The sequence below is a fragment of the Lithobates pipiens genome, unplaced genomic scaffold (genome assembly GCF_037356315.1).
Source record: "Lithobates pipiens isolate NorthernLeopardFrog02 unplaced genomic scaffold, aLitPip1_a1.2 Scaffold_18, whole genome shotgun sequence".
NCBI classification, from domain to species: Eukaryota; Metazoa; Chordata; class Amphibia; order Anura; family Ranidae; genus Lithobates; species Lithobates pipiens.
This window is the reverse complement of record NW_027507758.1, coordinates 265866493-265890458: the sequence shown is the minus strand read 5'-3', so window position 1 is coordinate 265890458 and position 23966 is coordinate 265866493. Positions and strand designations below refer to the sequence as shown.

The following is a 23966-nucleotide window of genomic DNA, read 5'->3' as shown; positions in this document are numbered from 1 at the left end:
ATTTAAGTGGGGAGGCTCTCTGGGGATACACACACACACACACATATATATTATATACATGTGTATGCCCGATCAAGTGTATGACTCTTTACTATGCTGTTATGGGCTCTAGCCCCAGATCTTTTGTAGACCTAGCAACGCCCCTGCATTTCAGTTATATTTGAAATGAACAATATACAGATGTTGAACATGCCGACTATATATCAAGTAAAATCTAAAACCATCCTCTAGTCTTCTAAGGAAGATTTTGTTTTCAGTAACAGATTGGGAACAGAATTTAATGCATCGGATCTTTACATACAGTGATGTTTGTGTTCATAGTATTTTTTAAAGAATATCTTTAAAAAAAAAAAAAAAAAAAAAAATTGTCAAGTCTTCTCAAAACCAGCTCATATACGGCCCTGTTTAGGTATAAGACTATTCATCCTAAAGACAGTGGGAACGGTGCCTAATGCCAGATTAGCTAGGTAGAGATAACAATCAGGCTGGCAATGGAAGTTTATTTTAGAGGCCTCTAGTTCACTTAGTAAGAATTGTTTTTAATTTTAAAGTGGTTGTAAACCTTTATAGACCACTTTGACCTACAGGTAAACCTAGATTAAGGCTTACCTGTAGGTCCAAGAAATATCTGTCTACAGCGGTGCGCAGGCGCACTGAGCATGCCGCTGCTAATGGCGATATGCCATTAGTGGCGGCTCCCGTGCACATGCGTGGAAGTGATGTAATCGCGGCTCCGGCCAATCACAGCACCAGGGCCACGATACCCAGAAAGAAGATGGACGCTCTGTGGAAGAGGGGACAGCGGTGACATCGCTGACTCCTGTGTCAGGTAAGTGACACATAATGGGCTACTATGCAATGCATAGTAGTCCATTATGCTTTACCTTTGCAGGGAATCAAAGAGGAAGTAAACCCATCAGGGTTCACTTCCTCTTTAAGGTCGGTTTCGAGTCAGTTTTATTGATTTGTATTGAGTTAAGGTTTGACTTTTTAGGAACATTATTCCTAAAGGCTCTATTATACTTTCATTGTTTTCAGATTTTTCTAATCAATCCTACTCGAATTGTCCGAGTAGTGCCCTCTTATTGGAATTATATTTTGTTCAACCGTGTGTTAAACTTTTAGTTCTGTGTGAATAATTTACAGCTCCTGTACTGGTATCAGATTCTTCAGTCTTCCATTTGAGAAAATAGTTCAAGATGACTATACGTAATCCTGTTAGCCCTGCAGCATTTTGCATCAGTAGGATGTTCTTTAAAATATTAACGAAACATAATTAAAATTCTTTGGTGAAAATGATGCTTTGAATTTCTGATCCGCTGAAGGCAGAAGTACCCTAATTAAATGGAACAAAATTCTTGTTAAAGGGATAATGCCATCTTTGCAGTACCTGGATGAATCTGAAATAAAATAAATTGGATATCACCTTGGCTTGGTAATTATGGTTTAAAGGACTTTTGCAGAATACAATTTGTACATTGTTGGGTCTACTTAGTATTTTTTATTGTCCTGTGTGTATTCTGCCTAACTGCTTAAAAAGATTGAGCTGGAGTTCAGCTTCAGTTTTTTAGTGTATCTAAATCTGCTAGTGCATCCAGCACTCCCTTCCCCCAGACTGAAAATGCTGCTGTACAAAAGTGCCTCTGTGTCCTTATAATACACGGAGTGTGCTACTGGTCAGATCTTCTCGATTGGCCAAAAATGGAAACGAGGGGAAAAAAGCCTAAAAAAAAAAAAAAGAAATGCAGTCACCATATCTAATAATTGGTAAACTGCAATATGTGAACTTTTTAGCTTTGGGTTTAATACCAATTTAACAGAACAAGCACTAGAAAGAAGTTGATTGGTTGCCATGTACAGACGCTTGACATTCTGGCTGCTCCAGTTTCCATAAATTTCCCTCAGTACTTCATAGCCTATGATAATCTAATGTTACAAAGAGTCAAAAAGAGAAATAAATAAATATGCAACATTTCATATACATGGTTCTCCTTAAAGTGATATTAACCACTTCAGCCCCAGAAGGATTTAACCCTTTCCTTAAGTGACAGTTGCACGGTCGTGCAATGCTGCACCCAAATTAAATGTATGTCCTTTTTGTCCCACAAATCGTGTTTTCTTTTGGTTGTATTTGATCACCTCTACATTTTTTTTTTTGGTTTTTTTTAACGCTATAAACAAATAAACTATTTTGAAAAAACATATATATTTTTTTACTTTGTGCTATAAAACCTAGTATGTACGTATGTATGTATGTATGTATATTAATATATATATATATATATATATATATATATATATATATATTAATTTAAGAAATCCAATTTCTTCATAGATTTAAGCCAATATGTATTCTGCTACAGATTTGCGGTAAAAAAAAAAAAACGCAATTAGGCTACTTTCACACTGAGACTCTTTACAGGCTAAAGTTTTTTTTTTAATTTTTGTTAAAAATAACAAACCTTATACTTGCCTGCTCTGTGAAATGGTTTCACACAGTACCACCCCCCATCTTCCCCTTCTCAGGTACCTTTTTGGTGCTTCTGGCCCCTACCTCCTGTTGAGTGGCCCCACAGCAAGCAGCTTGCTATGGGGGGCACCTGAGCCAAGCCAAAGCTCCCTGTGTTCATTCAGACAAGGAGCCGTGGCCCAGCCAGGCCCCCTTTTTCTCCCGATTGGCTTACATACTTTGATTGACAGCAGCAGGAGCCAATGGTGCCAAACTGCTAGCAAAGAAGGGGGGGGGGGGGGTCCCAGGCAGCTAAAAATCTCCTGCAACATCGTTGGATCTAGATGGACCTAGGTAAAGTATTAGGGGGGCTGAAGGGGGCTGCTGCTCACATTAAGATAAAAAACCTTTTGACTTCACAACCACTTTAAACTCATGCATTTGCAAAAAAGGGTTTCTTAAAGAGAAACTGCAGTCTGGTTACATAATTTGTAATAAAAACATCTTTGCCATTCTGAAGCTTCCCTCCAACCACTTTCCATATTATTTTATATATACTGTGATTCTTTACTTGCTAAATATGCTACAGAATTCTCCCGCCACCAAGTCTGGTTGCAATCATTTTAACTGTGGGCAGCTGAAACTGCTGCCTGTTCACTTCTTGGATTTACACACAGAGGCACATCTCCAGCTCTGATTGGCCCTCTTATGACTCACCCCCTCCCTTCCTGGCAAACTCACAGGAAAGTTAGAGAGAGCTGTGCATGATGTCATAAGCCTAGGCTTTTTTTTTTTTTTTTTTTTTTTTTACAGACAAGAAACAGGAAGTGGGCTGTATAAGGTACTTACTGGCAGAAAAAATAAATGTTTTACTATCCAAAGTTAAAATAAGGACAGAAGTTTTAACGGAAAGATGAGAAAATGACTGAAGTTCCACTTTACTATTGCCACTTTTGGGGATAGCTTATTCAAATACAATATAGGAAAGACACACATAAGGGAGAGACAAGAAGTGCTGCACACCCCGACAATAAGATTTATGAAAGAATTTTCCCCACTGGGACTTTAAAACAGCGTAACAAAGTCAGATAAATTTAACATAATTCATACATAAAAGTTATTTAAGAAAAGGTCCAATATCATGATGTAATTAAATATGTACAATACGATCTGGTCCAAAGAATACACAATATATGCTCCACAATCCAATAAACGAAAACATTTGTACACGTCATGCATTACATAGTGTTGTATTTGATTCCCGACGTGTTTCGACCTAAATATGGTCTCTTCAGGGGGACAGTTGTATCTAAAAAAATATAACATATATTCAAAATTAGAGAAACATTTCATTGTAAATCACATTGAATGAGCCATTGATGGTATATTTACCGCTCAAAAGTGAAGCGAGTATTCCTATTGCCAGAGATTGTAAGAGCCATTTAAAAAAATCCGGAGGGGTCTGAAAGCCGCACCCATCTCCCTGGAAGAGAAGAGCCCACCCCATGAAACTTACAAGGAGCCACATTATTCACGCCCTTGGAGGGACGGAGGAGACAGCGCCTGCAACCAATATCCAATAGTAGCATTAAGTAATTGAGAAATATTAAATGAATTAACTCATAGTAGATTCACCAGAGTATCATTTATAAGTATTTCTAAATATATGTGTAAAGACTGATGGTAGATAAGGGTTGTTAGTATAAACAATCGACACAATATCATGTGTCCCATAAAAATAATTAGTCAATGTTAAGTAGTGATTCATTAAAGCAACATAATACTGTAATATAGATATGTTGGTAGCTTATTAGCAATGATGTTAAGTGATGTGTGTGTGTGATGGTGTGTTACATAGAATCTTGAAAGTATGTAAATTAGTACAATCAAAAGGTGCACCGTGTACAAAGTGATCATAATAGTGTAGCTTAATCCAAAAACGAACATGCTGTGAAGGAAGAAAAAAATATATATATTTTATTGGTACGTGAAAAATCGATGACTAAACAAAGAAAGTGAGAATGTGTTTGTATGTGGTGATATGATTATCATAATAATAATAAAGTCCAACAAGACCGGCACGTTGATATTAATTATACTACTGCACAACGTAAACTTTACTACTATATGAACTTTATTATTATTATGATGATCATATCACCACACACACATTCTCTTTGTTTAGTCATCCATTTTTCATGTACCATTCATTATAATTTTTTTTTTCCTTCACAGCATGTTAGTTTTTGGATTAAGCTACACTATTATCACTTTGTACACGGTGCACTTTTTTATTGTACTAGTTTACATACTTTCATGATTCTTTGTAACACACCATCACACATATTATCACTTAACATCATTGCTCACAAACTACCAACATATCTATATTACAGTATTATGTTGCTTTAATGAATCACTACTTAACATTGACTAATTATTTTTATGGGACACATGATATTGTGTTGATTGTTTATACTAACAACCCTTATCTACTGTCAGTCTTTACACATATATTTAGAAATACTTATAAATGATACTTTGGTGAATCTACTATGAGTTAATTAATTTAATATTTCTCAATTACTTAATGCTACTATTGGATATTGGTTGCAGGCGCTGTCTCCTCCGTCCCTCCAAGGGCGTGAACAGTGTGGCTCCTTGTAAGTTTCACAGGGTGGGCTCTTCTCTTCCGGGGAGATGGGTGCGGCCGTCAGACCACTCCGGCTTTTTTTTAAATGGCTCCAACAATCTCTGGCAATAGGAATACTCGCTTCACTTTTGAGCAGTAAATATACCATCAATGGCTTATTCAATGTGATTTACAATTAAATGTTTCTCTAATTTTTAATATATGTAATACTTTTTAGATATAACTGTCCCCCTGAAGAGACAATATTTAGGTCGAAACACGTCAAGGCTCAAATACAACACTATGCTATGTAATACATGACGTGTACAAATGTGTTTGTTTATTGGATTGTGGAGTATATATTGTGTATTCTTTGGACCAGATTTTATATTGTAAATATTTAATTACATCATATTGGACATTTTCTTAAATAAATAACTCATGTATGAATTATGTTAAATTCATCTGACTTTGCTATGCTGTTTTAAAGCCCCATTGGGGAAAATTCTTTCATACAGCTTATTCAAATATCATCTGTTTAAGCAGATGTACATTGCTATTTTGGTGTCCGGGTAGTACATTAGAATTATACAAAATGTAAGACGTGAAAGAAGTGCAAAAGGCTGCAAAACCTGCGCTGGGATACCAGCATTTACAAAGTGATCAAGTCAAGAAGCCTTACCAGTTATGTAATGTGCTTTAGACTCCATGCATACTGGCTTAAAATTTGTTGCTTCTACAGGGGTTTTGTGCTTTGGCTGTAGAAGCGGCTCAATGTTATCCTATGTGTCCATTCATATTTTAAGCTCGGTGTAGAGGCAAAAGAAAAAAAAAATCTTCTGGTCTGCATTTTTTGAGAGGAGTTGCAAAGAAAAAAAAAAAATCTAAAACACTTGTACAAAAAAGCTTTTTTTATTTTTTTTAAGCCCAGTGTGCATGGACCTTTAGATGCACACTATTTTTTTTTTTTTTTCGTTCAACTAAGCAGGGCTGAGGAGGAGCTGTGATATTACAGTAATCTCCCTTGCTGTGCTAATGTGCTCTGACCGGGGGGGGGTGCCCTGTTCCCCGCCAGAACACACTGGTGAGCACTCGTGACAGACCTTTTTTCGCCTTCTGTTGTTCTGTTGGTCCAACCGCAGTACACATGGGTTGAATGTCAGCCAGTTCCCATTGAACAGGCTGATTCCGCCCAACATTTGGTGTGTACTAGGCTTTAGGCTGGCCATACATGGTGCAAATTTCTTCCCTGCAACTTGCAGGAAAGAAATTTGCTTGATTCCCGCTGATGCAGGAATCACTCCTGCTGGGCTATTGTCTTCAACTAGCGGTGGGGCGGGAGAAGCCCTGCCCATCAGAAGAAGACACTGATTATTGCTAGCATCTATAGCAGCCACTTGTGATCATAAGCAAATCTGGCAGGCTGGTTGGACCCAAGTTGATTGTTTGATCAACTTGGTACATTCAGCCTGCCCATTAATGGTTCCTGCTGAGCCGGCCTGCGATTTGAATGGTGTATGGCCAGCCTTAGTCTATTTTTATCATTGAACATTCAAAAGTGATTACCTCATATTATATATTATTAATGTAAATACAATACGGTACTTTATAAATCAATGTAGTATGTTAACATTTTGAGGTCCCATTTTAGGTTTAAATAGACAGTTTTGATTCATGAGATAATGTTCCAATTATTGAAAAAAAAAAAAAAAAAAAAAAAACAGCTTCTACATTAAACTTAAAGCCAGTGTAAACCACAGATGTTGGGGAAAAAAACCTTGCAAGGCAATGGCATAATGTGCTAGTATATATCGCATACTAGTACATTATGAAATACTTATCCTGGAACAAAGCCCTCCAGCGCTGTAATGTCCCTGCTGAGATGTTGAGAAATGTTCCCTGGCTATGTGATTGGCCAAAGCCGTGATAATGTCACAGCCCTCGGTTCCATCACGAAGCTCTGAAGTTTCCGCAAGGTATGCCGAACCTTCGGAGTGCATGTGTCAATGATGTCACTGGCTGCATGCAGGGTGATCATCTCCTAAATGGTGCATGTTTAGGAGATAATTTTACCTACCGATAAAGCCTTATTATAGGTACAACCACTAACATTTTCATGAATAAATTGGCATGGGGAAAAAATTAAGTAGTAAAATAATGCAGGCATCTTTGTGATGTCAACCTCAAGTACTAAATACTCTATTAGAAAATAAACAGTGTTTGCATTTCTTCATATTCATGCATCACTGACACAGGGTAACTCTTTAAATCAAGAAAATCTTCCAAATGTAACTTGGCTCTTGGGCAGCTGATTACATGAGCAGGGGGATAGTTGAGGGAATTCCCATTTACAAATGATGGGCTGCTGCCGTAGTTGTGAACAACTTGATCCACACTAGCCCATTCTCTGAGGAGCAATCTGGCATTAGGAATTCAGGAGGTGCCTTTTTTAATTTTTTAATTTTTTTTGACAAATAGCAATTTACAATGAGCCACAACCGCGAGCCAAGCCATTTGACTCATGGTTGCAGTGCAGCCCTGTTAACTTGGTAGTTAGTAGAGTCTGACAAGTGGTGCTGCCCGTCAACTCAACATGTCACTTCACATTTGTCACGGCTGTGATATAAATTATTGCTGGCGCCCCCTCCAGCTGTATTTTGACCTTTAGATGCGTGGCCTGGGAGCAGTAAAAACCGTGGCTCAGGCGCCAAATTATAACCTCCCCCCACTACCCCCCCCCCCCCCCCCCCGCCCCCGCCTGCCTGTGTGAAATGCAAAAGGGTTTTGTTTTTTTTTAAATCAAGGAATTACTCAATGCACAATGAAAAGGCAAGACAATTTTTAACAATAACCACCAAAACTAGTGAGAACAGAACTTAAAAGTACAAAACAAAGTAGCTGTGGCATTATACTAACTGCACTGACAGTTATCTCTTTCTGGAAGAACTATGACAAATATAGTGATTTCTCTTACAAACGCTTTTCCTGATTTTGTTAAACTGCATTATGATTACTGTTCCAATGTGCAAAGTATGATGCATCCACCCACTGTAATTGTAAAAAGCTGATGCACTTCACAGCTGTCAGACAGGATGAATTCTGCTCCGCTCCTTTGACGGACTGAGAGCCCTTGTGCACTGAGCAATCACATTTCAAATCATCCACCAGGGATCTTCCTGTGGCTAAACTGAAACATAGCAGATTGCTTCTGCACGGGTACCAGATATATGATATGATTCAGGTGCATTAAAGCAAACCTTTGAGAAGAAAGGGATGGATGACTGAATTGGATGATACAGTCAGAACTTTGCATTAGGGATAGTACTCTAGAATCTATTACCATATGCCAGCTTTCCCCTGAGATGTGCAGAATGACACTAGGATTTCATTGCTTTTGAAACAGGAACAAGCAGACAAGAGCCTCCCAAGAGGAGGGGGGGGAGACATTCAAACACAGACGGATGAAATGCATCTTTATGTAACGGGCTACATGAATATACCAGTCTGAGAAGGGTGACTAATCTTTAAAAGTAAAATTTAAAAAATGAAGGATGGCTGAACTTGTTTCACATGCTGCCCTCCATTTACAAATGGCCGACTTCCACACACAGATGGTTGTACAATTTTTATGTCTGCTTCCCTAAACTGCTCTCCCATAAAAGCAACACCAATGTTTGTACAATATAACAATGATGACCATTTATAAACCTAGCAAACCAGAAGTAAAGAATCACAACCCTTCCTGACAATTATTTTTTTAAGGCGTTTTAGGTATACATGGGACCAAGTCATTCCTAACTCTTCTTGTTGGCAGGACAATACCTGCTCATACATTTACTCCAATATTTAGAGTGTATTTCAAGCCAAAACTATTTCATTTTGAATATAGTGGGAAAGGGTCAAAGCCCCTGTTAGGTTTAAGCTGGTACTCAGGGCTTCGTTAGGGAGCATTTCCCTCACGTCCTGTAACAGGGGCAAAAAACAGAGGTGTTTTATTTTTTAGTAGAGTAGGGAAGGGCTACATTGTTGTGTGTCGCTGTTGTGCATTTTCCTTCACGCATTGTTCTGTGAAACCATTGTAAGCAGGACAGGAAGTGAGGTTTAATCTTTTCTCCATAGCTCTAGATAGCAGTAAATCTGCATTCTAGCAAAAACTTTTTTTTTTTTAGCTTGATAGAGTTTGCATGTTCTACCTGTGCCTATGTAGGTTTCTCCAGCTTTCTCCTACACTCCAAAAACAGGTTAACTAAATTGACCCTACTATGTATGAATGTGGAGTTAGGGACCTTAGATTGTAAGCTCCTTGAGGGCAGAGACTGATGTTTGATGTACAATATTATGTGTAAAGCGCTGAGTAAATTAACAGTGCTATATAAGCACCTGTAATAAATTAAATATTGCACATTAGAGATTGAAAAATGTTACTGATCGTTTACTAAATACTGAATATACTGTAATGTCATATGCAAATTGTAAAGCCTCGTACACACAATGAGATTATCTGATGAATGATCATCCATTTTTTATTTTTTTTCATGCTAGTCTCATATTGAAAAGGAAGGTTACTAAAGCTATGAAAATTCTTGTACAAGAGAAAGCAATTTCGGAAGTGATATAATGTGTTGTATTGTATTCTGTTGTTTCTGAGCATGCATGGACCTCCTATCACAGTTTGGATTAGCGGCAAGGATGGGAAGTGCCATTATGGATGAGGATTTTAATTAACCAGACACAAACTGGGCAGAGGGAACCGCACATTCGTCTAAGGCTCACTAGTTCCTAAATATCTTGCAGGACAATTTCATGGGTCACATGGTAGATGTACCAACTAGAAACAAAGCGTTACTAGACCTACTGACTACCAACAATAGAGACCTGATCACAGATTTGGAAATTAGGGGAAACTTAGGAAACAGCGATCACAGGTCAATTTCTCTCAGTATAAATCACACAAATAGGAAAGGAGAATATAAAGACACTGAATTTCAAAAGAGCCAATTTCCCTAAACTACGAACCTTGCAAGAAGATATAAATTGGGATGAAATCTTACCACTAAAGAACACAGAGGAGAGATGGGTTTAAGAGCATATTAAATAAGAGCATTAGCCAGTGCATCCCACTGGGAAATAAATTTAAACAAGCGAACAAAAGTCCTGGATGGCTTAATTCCAATGAAAAAGTGCATATAAAAGCAAAGGAGAAGGCCTTCAAAAAATACAAGGCTGAGGGATCATCATCAACATTCAGACTTTACAAAGAATGCAACAGGGGGAACAGGCCATATTGGCCCCATAAAGAATGAGAAAGGAAATCTGATTACAAAGGATGGTGAGATGGCAAACGCAATGCCAATTTGCTGCTAACAAAGCAAACAGAACATTGGTATGCATTAAAAAGGGGATTCGCTCAAGAGATAAAGCACTAATTCTTCCACTCTACAAGACTCTGGGGTCCAGCCTCACCTTGAGTATGCTGTCGAGTTCTGGACACCAGTCGTCAGGAAGGATGTGCTGAAAATGGAGCAAGTACAGAGAAGGGCAACAAAGCTAATAAAGGGACTGGAGGATATTAGTTATGAAGAAAGGTTACAAGCACTGAATTTATTCTCTCTTGAGAAGAGGCGCTTGAGAGGAGATATGATTTAAATTTACAAATACCATACTGGTGACCCACAATAGGGCTAAAACTTTTCCGTGGAAGGGCGTTTAATAAGACACGTGACCACTCATTAAAATTACACTGCGTAGCGGGCTCTTTACTGTAAGAGCGGCAAGGATGTGGAACTCCCTTCCACAAGCGGTGGTTTCAGCAGGGAGCATCAATAGTTTTGCAAAAAACTATTAGATAAGCACCTTAGCGACCACAATATACAGGGATATACAATGTAATACTGGCATATAATCACACACACATAGGTTGGACTTGATTATTTTTTCAACCACATCTACTATGGTCTTGGTCTTCCGTACTGTAAGAATTAAATTAAAATCATACATTCTGGTATCGTACAAGAAAAATTTTCGTGTTTGTCCTTTCAGATAATTTTGCATGAACTGTCCTGATCAGCTCTCAAAAACTGTGTACCAATGATCAGATTATCGTACCATCGCCTCAAAAGATGTACTTTTTGGTCAAATTTCAGATCGTGTATACTAGGCTTAAAGTGTTTGTTACCCCAACACTTCATATTCCTGATATGTGCCTGCTGTACCATGTACTTGTATGAACAAGTATCCTGTTCTCTTTGTATTGCTTCCTTTATGAGAAATCCTTGCTGCGCCTGCTAATCCCCTTGCTTTCCTATTAAAAACTGACCCAATTAAGCAGGGGAGAACACCACGGTCAGTTCTCTAACTATGTATGCTGGGAATTCAGTGTACTATCTGCCAATGATCAGACTTGTCCTGACATGCCTCCGCTGCACATCCGTTTACTGACAAGCTCAGTGTTGCTAATGCTTCTCCAGCCCCCAGCCTTTATGCAGCTGAGAACAGAGGGAATGTGATCACTTATTAAAAAAAAACAGGGGGGGGGGGGTATATTTATAATGGTTTCTTTATATCTATATATAAATGTTTTGCATTTAGACCCCTTTCACACTGGAGCATTTTGCGGGTGCTATGGCGTTAAAAATAGCGCCTGTAAAACACCCCAAAACAGCTGCTCCATGCACTCCAGTGTGAAAGCCCAAGGGCTTTCATACTGGAGCCCTTGGGCATTCACACTGGCACAGAAAAAGTCCTGCCAGCAGCTTCTTTGGAGCAGTGAAGGAGCGGTGAACTCACTGCTCCTCCACCGCTGCTCCCTATTGAAATCAATGGGGCAGCGTTGCGATACCGCTGGCAAAATGCTGCTCCTGTGGTGTTTTGTGGGTGGCTTTAACCCCTTTTTGGTCGTTAGTGGGAGGTTAAAACCGCCCTGCTAGCGGCCGAATAGCGCCTCTAAAATGACAGTAATGTGGGCCTAAAAACAGCGCCGCTTTACCGCTGATGCGCAGGGCGGCTCGGTGTGAAAGGGGTATTCATTTTTATTTTAAACTGAACAGGTTGTTTTACAAGGTGATCATTTACAATCATTTTAAGGAGCAACTATTATTGAATTATTTTTTTTGGGGGGGGGCAATAGCAACATTGTGTCATGAAAGATTAGGCAAATATGGACACGTCTTCAATGATTATCATCCAATGATCCAGGAGACAGGAAGGAAGACCATACAAAACGTAGACTAAACATCTAGTAGATGTCAGATATATCCACAATACCATGATATAGCGTTGCAGTTAAACCAAGCATAAGCATTTTAGGTATGAAAAAAAGACTGATCCAAACCATTTAAAAATGTTGATACCAGTGGTAAAAAACGATAATAGGTCAATGATAATATAATGAGCAACAGCAAACAGGATCATGTTACAAAACGTACCATTACGATGTCGGAGCTTCCTTTTCTCTTTCTCGGTGTACATTTTTACTAATATATTGGATTTTGTACACAGGCTCATAAAGCAGTTAGCAGACCCAGAAATAGGGACGCATATGAAAAGGACTGCTGCACTATGTTATAGTGGCAAAGGAAAGAAATCCGCTCTTTTCAGCACTGGGTTGAAGAGAACTAATTGTAGGCATGGTTGAGTACTATATTCTCTACTAAAGCTTTACCCTTTGAAAGCCCAGTAATTACGGTCTAGCACACATGGATGCACAGATTACCAGAATATGTTTTACCCTTTGCAGTTAAGAGCAGGGGAACAAAAAAAAACTTGAGGATATTAATTATAAAATGAACACTGGGAATTGTTCATTTCTAATCATGTGCGTAACAAATACTACATGTGGACTGACATGTTCAACATGATGAACTGCTCCAATCTGCTGCCTACTGACAACTTGCTAGTCATTTATAACGCGGGGCTGCTACGTGATGCATTCAGTTAGATAAATGTAGAATTACTGTGTGTTCTGCCTGAGGAGGAAGTTTAAGGATATCAGATGTGGACAATGTTCTAAAGAGGGTTCAGGTCTGGGGAACCAGAGATGAGCTGTGACAACCAAACAAGCCCAAAGCCATTATTACTACAGCTGACATTTTTCTCATGTTCTTCATAATAAGCCTTAGTCTCTGCACATTAGGAAATTACAAAAGACGAGAAATATATATGCATTGGATTTAATAGTGTTCCTTACACTGTGTCAGTAAACGACTGTAACAGCAATTTTCTGCTATAAATTACATATAACCCAAATACACCAAAAAGCCAAGCCAACTGCAGAAAAAACTATTATAGCTGAAATTTTTTATAACACAGATTATCTTATTCATATTTGTGTAACCATGCTCCTATACATAAACTATAAATCATATGCTTACAAGAGGGCAGCAATTTTAGCGCATTACATATCCACTTGACCTCTGGAAGATTTACCTCCCCTTAATTACGGTACCAGGCCATTCTTTGCAATATGGCACTGCGTAACAAATTTGCTCGGTCATGCAACACTGTACCCAAATAATGTATATATTTTTGATCCACAGAGCAGGTGGACGTGCAGAATCAAGTAAATATTCATGATTCTGTGCAGGAGAGCTGCCTTGTAGCTGTAAAACTGCTACAGAGCTGTCTTAAAGTGGTTGTATAGTAAAATTTGTGACTTTTACCTACAGGAAAGCCTATAATAAGGCTTACCTGTAGGTTAAAAAAAAATAAAAAATATCTCCTAAACCTGTACGGTTTCCCCTCGCAATGCGCCGCTGATTCTCGGCTGAAATTCTGGCAGACGCCGGACCCTGCCGGAGAGAAATCCCATGCGCGGGATCGACTATATCGTGGCTCCGGCCACTCACAGCGCCGGAGCCGCGATACCCAGAAGAAACGCAGAGGGAACATGTCAGCTCCCTCGGCGTGGATTGGGCCAGATGTTGGGGCCTCGTTCTAAGGTATTTCATAATGAGCTAGTATTCGTGTGCATACTAGCTGATTATGCCTTTTCCTTTGCAGGTGAGGAAAAAAATAATAATTCAGCGGGTATACAACCACTTTAAAGTGGTTAAGGTAATCTTCCAACAGCAAAATTCTAGGGGTCCCCCTACTCACTGAAAACCATTCACTCCCTTCAAAGATCAACAAATCACTAGGCATGCTGGACCTCCTGCTTCGCAGTGCTACACAATGGGGGAGATTTACTAAAACTGAAGCATGCTAAATCTGGTGCAGCTGTGCAAAGGAACCAATCAACTTCTAGGTTTTATTGTTGAAGTTTAAACAAGCTGAAGTTAGAAGCCGATTGGCTACCATGCACAGCTCCACCAGATTCCAAGCGCTCCAGTTGTAGCAAATCTCCCCAAATAGGTGCGCTTCAGTGCTCCTTCTCGCAATGAAATTTTACAAGTCATTCTACTCATGCAATCTATAAACCACTATGTTTAATGCAATGACACAAACAGCAAGCTTGAAAAATGTGAAAGTTATAAAAAATAAAAATAAATAAAAAATAAAAAAGGAGGAAACACTTCGATAATAAATTCAAGGTGTGCCCTCACACACTTGACTTTCCTGTTAAAGCCATCTGCTATAATAAAAGTACGGTAAGCAACAACATTCCTCATACCACAGGGCACTGAGGTGGTACAATGAGCTTGTCTATTCACATAGCATGAGTTCATAGCAGGCCATAGCAGTTATACAAAGTTCACATTTGCAGAAATACCATGCTGGGACACTTGGTTGGCAAAGGACTCCTACCTGGCAGAGTTTCAAACAGAAGTCTGCAATGGAAACTCAGCCATTTCCCTCAGCGCCTTCTAGATTTGTTATTCTCATTCGGGTCTACTACTTTTTTAAAGGCTATTTTAAACTAAGCCATTTCCTGATAGAAAATAGTCAATTCAACCAAAAAGGAAGAGAAGAATGGGAACAAAGTCTCCTTACCTGAAGCCATAGTTTGTTGTTTACTGCATCTCGGCCTGTGGCAATACACTGAAATGTAGCGTTCTGACCAGCATTCACCTCAACATCTCCCAGTCTCAAGAAGTGAGGGGATTTATCTGTAAAAAACAAGATCTAAAATGTCATTGAATGTTTCTCAAAGGGCATTCAATTATGTATATATCCATCTATAGTATTAACTAAATAACTATTATTTTGTGGAGAAAATAGTAGAATTATGGTTTAGCTCAGTCACCCCCTGCACCATTCCCACAAGTGCATTGTTCTTTAAAGTGAGAATAAACCTTCTGATCTTTTTAGACAATTTCATTAGCAGTTTTAGTTACTTTCTGCATGTAGTATACAGCTTCTTTACCGTTTAATCCTTGCTACCTGTGCTCCAGTTTGCGCCTAAGCTTGTGCCTTGATCACTGCCCCATTTTTCTTGGAGTGTCCTATGGAGCCACCCTTGCATGCAGGAACTATAGTTGTGCCTACCTACACTGTGAGCATCAATAGAAACACACAGCTCTGTAGCCTAGGATGGTAAGGCACTCCTCTGCTCCTCCTCACCCCCCAACCCATTCTCCAAGTCAACAGACTGACTCAAAACTGCACTGCCAACTTAACTCTTTCCTGAGAAAAGTGGAAGCTCAGGGAAGCAGCTGTTAACTATAAGTGCATGGGCATGCTTTTTAAGAAATCGTTTACCGTGGGAATGTTTATACAGCAGCACGCGCAAAACAAGATCTATGCACTATCCCCTTGCAGACATAATAAATAAAAATGCAGGCTTCAGACCAGAAGCTTAATGATAGCATCTTGCAGACTCACAATACGCCTGGCTTTGTTTACTATGCTGTCCAAAGCTGACTGAATGCAGCACTGAAAATGTGAGTCAGTTATTTTTTATTACTATACAGGATTTATACACTGCCAGCAGTTTGTGCAGCAGTTTACAACGTAGGGGCAGACAGTACAGTTACAATACAGGAGGGATCAGAGGGTCCTGCTCTTTAGAGCTTACAATCTAAAAGGCAGGGTCATATGATACTCACTTGGTAGAGAAAATAAAACTACAGTTGTTAGGTGGAGGCAGGATAGGCTTCTCTGAAGAAAAAGATGGGAGAGGCTCAGAAGTAGTCCTGAAGGAGAGCATGGGATGAGGTGACAAGGGAACTAGAGAGCAGGAGGTCTTGGGTGGAATGTAGAGATTGAATTGGTTGGCATTTTGAGACTAGGTTAGTGATGTAGCTTGGGGCCAAGTTGTGGGTGGCTTTGTAAGTTGTTTTGAATTTCATTTGTTGGGTGAGTGGCAGCCAATGGAGGGACTGGCAGAGAGGGTTAGCAGACGCCGAGTGGTTTGTAAGGTGAATAAGTCTAGCGGCAGCATTCATGGTGGGCCGACTAGGGGATAGCCTATGTAAAGATAAGTCACTAAGGAGGGAGTTGCAGTAGTCTAGGTGCAAGAAAACCAGGGAGTGGATTAGGAGCTTTGTGGTGTCATTGGTTAGGAAGAGGCATATTTTGGGAATTTTACAACAGTTAAGACAGCAAGCTTTGGAAAGTAATTGGATGTGGGGCGAGTTCAGAGTCCAGAACTACACCTAGCACCCTGGCATGTAGGCAAAGATTGATGGTTGTGTCATTGATCTTGACAGAGGTATCAGGGGAAGGAGCATGTAGGGGAGAACATATTATGAGCTCCATTTTCGACAGGTTGAGTTTAAGGAAGTGGTGTGACATCCAAACTGATGTGTCTATCAGTAAATTAGTGATGTCTGAGGAGACTGCTGTTGTAAGCTGAGGGATAAAGCGATAGATTTGGGCGTCTTCAGCATAAAAACGATATTGAAAGCCATGAGAGGCTATCAGTTGACCCAAGGAGGCGGTGTCAATTGAGAATGGGAGAGGTTCAAGAACAGAACCTTGAGGGACCCCAGCAGAAAAAGCAAGAGGAGAGGATGAAGTAGAATTGTAAGTGACAGTGGAATAGGAAGGACGAGAGCCAACGAATAGCACAGTCACAGAGACCAATGAAGTAAAGTTATTTGAGGAAGAGGCGGTGGTCAACCGTATCAAAGGTGGCTAAGGTCCAGAAGTAGGAGTACAGAATAGTGTCCATTGTTTTTTGCTGATAAAAGATAGATTTAAAGATAAAGAAGAGTTGACAGTGACTGGATCAGAAGGTAAGTTAATGAGAGTGATAAATAGGTGTGCTTGGCAGCGTGGAGGCAAGAATTGTATTTTTGGAGGGCAGATTTATATTGTTTAAAGTCTTTGTGAGACTTATGCCCAGTACACACGATGAGATTATAGGATGAATGATCGTCCATTTTTTTTTTTTTGCATGCTAATCTCAGGTCAAATCTTATGACTTTACTAAAGTCATGAAAATTCCCGTACAACAGAAATAAAATTCGGAAGAGGTGTCATGTGTTATAATACATTTGTATTGCTTTTTAGAACGATAGCTGTACTGATTAAATAAAAATCATACAATCAGTACAATTGTACAAAAAATAAAAAATAAATTGTGCATGTCGATAGAATAATATTGGATGAACTATCATGAACGGCTCTCGAAAGCCATGTACAAATGACCTGATTATTGTGCGATCACTTACAAAACTGTATTTTCCGCACATTTTTCTGGTCATGTGTACGGGGCTTAAGTCGAACGCCACAGATGCCTAAGAGCGCAGCTACGTATTTTGAGACTTCTGGTGTCATCTGTTTGCCAGGGTTGTAGGGATCGGGGCCTAATTTCTCATTGTTATACATGTTATTTGTACATTCTTTTCATTGTTCATAAAACTTTTTTTAAGCTTTTTTTGTATCAACACATACAATAAAAATGTAAACCTACCTACAACCAATGTAATTTTAAATATTGTGATACATTGGGCAAATCACAGAACAGAAATGTGTACTTCATATTTGCTGTAACATTAATTTTAAATCATCCATGGTCTCATTGGGCAAAAAAGAGATTTCTCCTTTAAAAAATATTGTCTGCCTGCAAAATCTTGAAAATTAATGCTTGTAAGATATTTTATAATAAATTGTGATGGTTACTGTCAAATCAATAAAACAGCTCTCAGAGAGCCTGATGTGTCTCTAAATTGCTGCCATTCCTCCCAGTTGAGATAACATTCAGAAAAAAGGATCTTAATAATATTGAAACAAGGTGTTTAAATTCTTATAACTGTTCAAATCTAGTACTGCCAGTGGGTTCAAAATGTCCACTGATTGGCCCCAAAGACTGGATTCGTAAACTGTGTATGAAATGACAGGAAGTGAAAAATGGTCAATGGTATGTACTTCTCATTAGGCTCGGTTCACACTAGATGTGGCGCAAATTCACACTGCATCTAAAATCGCAAGCCTGTTCATGCGAACTGATTACACGGTGTATTTCAAGTACATACACTCCGGAGTGTATGAGGCCCCACAATCAGTCTGCAAAACGCAGCACAATTTTCAGAATTGGATCACATGGGTGTGAACACTAATGCGATCTGATTCTGGTGTGGACCAAAAAAAAAGGATCCTGCACAAGTTTGGTCCGAATGTGATGCAAATTCAGCCATACAAATTTGTATGGCTCAAATTCGTCAGATATTGCATGTGATCCGCATAGCAATGCGATGTGAATCGAATATGATGTCTGGCATCACACTAGTGTGAACCAACCATTAAGTTGTAATAGTGGGATGTTCAAGCATCTGCGGGTTATTTGCTAAAACATGTAAGTGAATGGATTACTGGTAGAAGAGCACCTGCATGACTTTTACAGGGACATTGGCTTCTAACAGAACCTAGTCCAAGGATTTTCCCTGTAAACTGCTGATTCAGCAAGAGGAAGGGGTCTATTTATAAATGCATTTACAAGTCTTTTTGGCAGCATGCTACTTTATTCCAAAGCAAAGGCCATCATACCCTAGTGGAGTTTGTTAGCCCCACTGAAAAGGCCAAGAGCAGTTATAAATTGCAAGCTACTACTGTAAATATGCAGGTTGGAGTTTTTGATACCGCGATCATAGTTACTGTCTTATAGGCTGTGGCATTTGATTCAGATTGAACTGTGTATAAACAAGTAGGATTACCGTATATACTCGAGTATAAGCCGAGATTTTCAGCCTCTTTTTTGAGGCTGAAAGTGCCCCCCTCGGCTTATACTCGAGTCACCGCTGTCTGCCCGCTCGATCAGCGTGTCGAGCAGACAGACAGCGGCCATTCTAGAATTCAAAAGCCGCGCCTCCGGCTCCGCCTTCGCCTGTGATAGGCGGAACACTGAATTTCCCAGCAGCCTGTGTTCCGCCTATCACGGGCATCGTCTCATCCTCGTACTACGGACGAGGATGAGACGATGCCCGTGATAGGCGGAACACAGGCTGCTGGGAAATTGAGTGTTCCGCCTATCACGGACATCCGATAGGCGGAACAGCAGTCAGTGGGAAATTGAGTGTTCCGCCTATCACCGACGGAGGCGCGGCTTTTGAATCCTAGAATGGCCGCCGACGAAGAGCTGAAGGACGGAGGCTCGGCTCGGGACGGGACGGGCCGGGCCGGGACGGGCCGGGACGGGACGCAGGCTGGACGGGACGCAGGCTGGACGGGACGCAGGCTGGACGGGACGCAGGCTGGACGGGACGCAGGCTGGACGGGACGCAGGCTGGACGGGACGCAGGCTGGACGGACACAGGCAGGCTGGACACAGGTAGGCTGCACGGACACACACACACACACACACACACACACACACACACACACACACACACACACACACACACGCATGGACACACACACACACACACACACATGCATGGACACACACACACACACACACACGGATGCATGGACACACACACACACACGGATGCATGGACACACACACAGGGATGGATGGACCCACAGGGATGGACGGACACACAGGGATGGACAGGCATGTCTCACCCTCGGCTTATACACGAGTCAATAATTTTTTCCAGTTTTTTGGGGGTAAATTGGGGGCCTCGGCTTATATTCGGGTCGGCCTATACTCGAGTATATACGGTAAGTTCTCCGTTTCTAAAAACAAATACAAACATGCCATAGCAGGAGAGTGGTGTTACTCATTTAAAGATCCATGGTCACATATTTCTTAATTTATGCAATAATCAAAGAATGGGAAAAGGAACATGGTAACTCCCCAGGAATTCTGTACTCCAATACTATAAAGACGTTTTATAGCATTTTACCACTGAAACCCAAAGAATAAAGTGGGGGAGATATGCTCATCTAAATAGAACCTTTTATGGCATTTTTGAATACTGAACAAAGATATAGCGCAAAAAAAAAAAAAAAATAGACAGAGGACACTTAGGAGGTTCATGTACTAAAACTGAAGTGCGCAAAAACTGGTGGAGCTGTGTATGGAAACCAAACAGCTTCTAACTTCAGCTTGTTCAATTAATGTAGAACTATAGGAAAACTGTTTTTTTTTTTTTTTTTTTTTAGCCATCTGTGTCCCATTGTGGAGATTTAACTTCCAGCCCCCATAGGCAAACAGGAAGTGAGAGGAAATCCCTACGAATTAAGGAAAATCCTTGGGGACCCCCAGGTCACCAGAACTAGTGTCCCTCTTAGAAGATTTCCCCTGTATTACTTTTCTAGGGACAATCCAAAACTAGGGATTTTATGTTACTTTGGTAAACAGGACAATCAGTGGGTGAATCTCATTAACGGGGGCACAGACAGCAATAAATACCTGACAGGGCAAGTAAAATCATGTTTCGCACACCACGCCCCAAGCTGATACCCATAGTGCTACAGAGAAAAACAATAGAAGCACTTTTGTTCCAGAACATTTTAAGTTAGCACATTTACCCATCCATATCTCCAGGTGGATAGCTCAGAATGAATGCCACAGGGTTAACGGAAATTAAGCCAGAATTGACTTCTGTTTGGAACAAGATGCAAGAATGCATGCTGACATGCCCTGATGAAGCATCATTATCCCAACCCGGCTGACTTAATTACATAGCTTGGCACAAACAAGCTATAACCCATAGCAATCATATAAGACTTTCCAGTTTTAGCTAGATTAATGTAAAACAAAAAGCTGTTTGGTTGCCATAGTTTAATGTGCATTGTTAGGTTTATTTAATAACTTTGTGCAAATGAAACCTTCCCTGCATGGCAGTGTTTGTCTTTGGCATGTACTACAGATGTGACAGTTTTTTGTTTTTTTTCTGTTCCTTGTACTCCATGACTCAACTGATGAGTGTTTAAAGCCTGGTTGACTTTCAGCAAAGAAAGTAATTAAATAGATTTCATTAGTTTACTGTTTTGGCCTTGTATCTGTTAGGGATCAATACAATTATCATTAACAGAGTGAATGTAAGCATGACCTACATTTACAAGTACTTGAGCACAGCCATTTTTAAACAGCAAGGAATGCAAGTAAATTAAAGCACCCATAGGTAGTCCCCAATTCACCCTTCTTCACATTTCCAGTGATTAAGCCACAAGGGACTGGTGGCGAGAAAGCAGCACAACAACAACCTGAGGAGTGACTTTAGATCCAAAGAACAGTCTTGCTGAACAGTGGAGAGATGGCACAAAGAATTGGAAACCAATCCTGAACTGGGAGGGTGTGAGGTAAACGTACCCAACTCCCTCAGAAATGTAGAGACTGCATTGCAAGGTAAGACTGAGAGACCTCTGCGTGTAGAAGATGGGTGCAGAGTCAATTTGAGGAGACTTGACAGGAGGGGTGCAGGATTGCTACTGGAGAAGACAGATGGATGCATATTACTGCAATATTAAACTGGCCCCAGACAGCTGAAATTCAAACCATTTATAGGCAAGCTGAATGTACCCAAGGCCAGATTTACTGTACATCTCAGGAGCCAATAGGCAGAGAATTATGAAGCAGCACCCTCCCCTGAATTACTGCCAGTTTCTGCAATAAAAATCCTGTGGTTTGGCATCAGATTCTGCTATTACTCCTACTGGTGCAGGTTTACACTATTTACCCCCTTTGTGCAGCATGACAACACAGGCCAATGGCCGAGAATGCAGCATGAAGGGGTTAATAAACATGGCCACTGTTCCACTCCTTTAGCCATGGCCAAATAAGTGCTAAGCAACCCCATTCAGCCTAGGTTCACAACTATGCGATGTGGGAACTAGCGCGAATACAGCATTACATCTCTCCTGCAGGCAGTTCACCCTTCCCTCTGAACTGCGGCGGGTGTCAATACAATGTTAATGACACCCCCAGATGGGTTCACAGATCGCAGTGTGAACTGTGAACTCGCACAGGAATTAGACCACATGGGTGTTCTCATCTGATTCCAGTGCGGGGGGGAAAAGTCCCTGTACTATTTTCCTGCAAATCCAACGCGAGTTTAGCTATACAACAGTATGGCTGAACTCGCACTGCACAGATATCACATGCAATTGGCACCACTGTGAGGGTGCGAATCGCATGCGATTTCTGTATTCGCACAAGTGTGGGCCCAGGCTCATGCTGCATTCGTTTTCACTGACAGTGTTTATTCACCCCTTGCATTACTGGCTATTAGCAATGTTAATTAACCCCCCTCACTTCCCAAAGAGTTAAACGTCTCTATGCAAAGCTTAATCGATCTGGCAGTATGTGCTCCTTTGCCCGCTGCTTTAAAGTCTGTCTGCTCCTACCTTATGCTCTCCGACTCCCATGTGGTGCTGCTCTCTTCCTGCCCTGGAAATGACAACAGGAGTGGGGAGAAGGTTGCCTCCACCTGCAGAGATGATGATGTAGTGCTGGATTTCTTCTAGTGTCGGATGTGGGGTCGATGAGAGCATTACAGCACTCAGCACCCCACTCACATGTGTTGTGCTACTAACAAACCTCCGATGGCTTCAGAGAATAACTGTATTTATGCTGAGATTAAAGTACATGAAAATAGACTCTATTTACTAATTATGTGACTTCTGAAGACAATTTGTTCCGCTAGATTTAAGTTAGGGTTATCAAAGTAAATGGGACTGAATACAAATGCACACCACACTTTTCACATATTTGTAAAACATTTTGAAAACCATTCACTATTTTCCTTCCACTTCACAATTATGTGGCACTTTGTGTTGGTTTGGTCACACAAAATCCCAATAAAATACATGTGTTTGGTTGTAACATGACAAGATGTGGAAATTTCAAGGTGTATGAATTCTTTTTCAAGGCACTGTACATTTAAATACAGCAAGCATGTCTCCTGTGGCTGGTTTTCAATTGTTGCCAAAAAACGTAAAACACTACAACAGAATATCATATTTAAAGTGCTTGTAACCCCAACACTTTATATTCCCGATACGTGCCTGCTGTACCATATACTTGGATAAAAAAAAAGTATCCTGTTCTCTTTGTATTGTTTCCTTTATGTGAAATCCCTGGGGTTCCTGCTGGTCCCCTTGCTTTCTTATTAAAAACTGACCACACAAAGCAGGAGAGCATACCGTGGTCAGTTCTCTAGCTATGCTGGGAACTCAGTGTACTCTTCCCCAATTATCAGACTTGTCCTGAAATGCCCCCGCTGCACAGCCATTCACTGGGAAGATCAGTGTGCTGCTGCTACCCCCCCCCCCCCCCCCAAGCTCTTATGCAGCTAAGAACAGAGGGGATGTGATCACTTAAAGGTAATGGAGGGTATTTCTGAAGTTTTTTTTTTTTATATCTATACACAAGTGTTCTGCTTTTCATTTAGATTTTAAACTGCATGGGTTCTTTACAAGGTGATCATTTACAATCACTTTAACCAGAAGTTTTTAAAACCACGTTGCCTTATCCTCTATATTTAACAGGCAGATCTGTTAGATCTACCAATAAACATTGATAGAAGCAAACTAAAGCCATTCAGAACTGAATTCAGAAGACAGAAGTATAATATCCCTTGGGTCATATTAAAGAAGTGCATGTTGCATCTTCATTAA

General features: G+C 40.3%; 1 protein-coding gene across 22 annotated transcripts in view; it reads right to left on the bottom strand.

Moving 5' to 3' along the window:
* The window catches only part of PTPRK (protein tyrosine phosphatase receptor type K), a 596872-nt gene that overhangs the window by 345243 nt on the left and 227663 nt on the right, over positions 1-23966 (bottom strand). For all 22 annotated transcript variants that reach the window (XM_077486902.1, XM_077486901.1, XM_077486909.1 and 19 more), the window contains exon 5: positions 15009-15124. In XM_077486902.1, coding sequence (XP_077343028.1) covers positions 15009-15124 — 116 coding nt within the window. The remainder of the gene's footprint in view (positions 1-15008; positions 15125-23966) is intronic.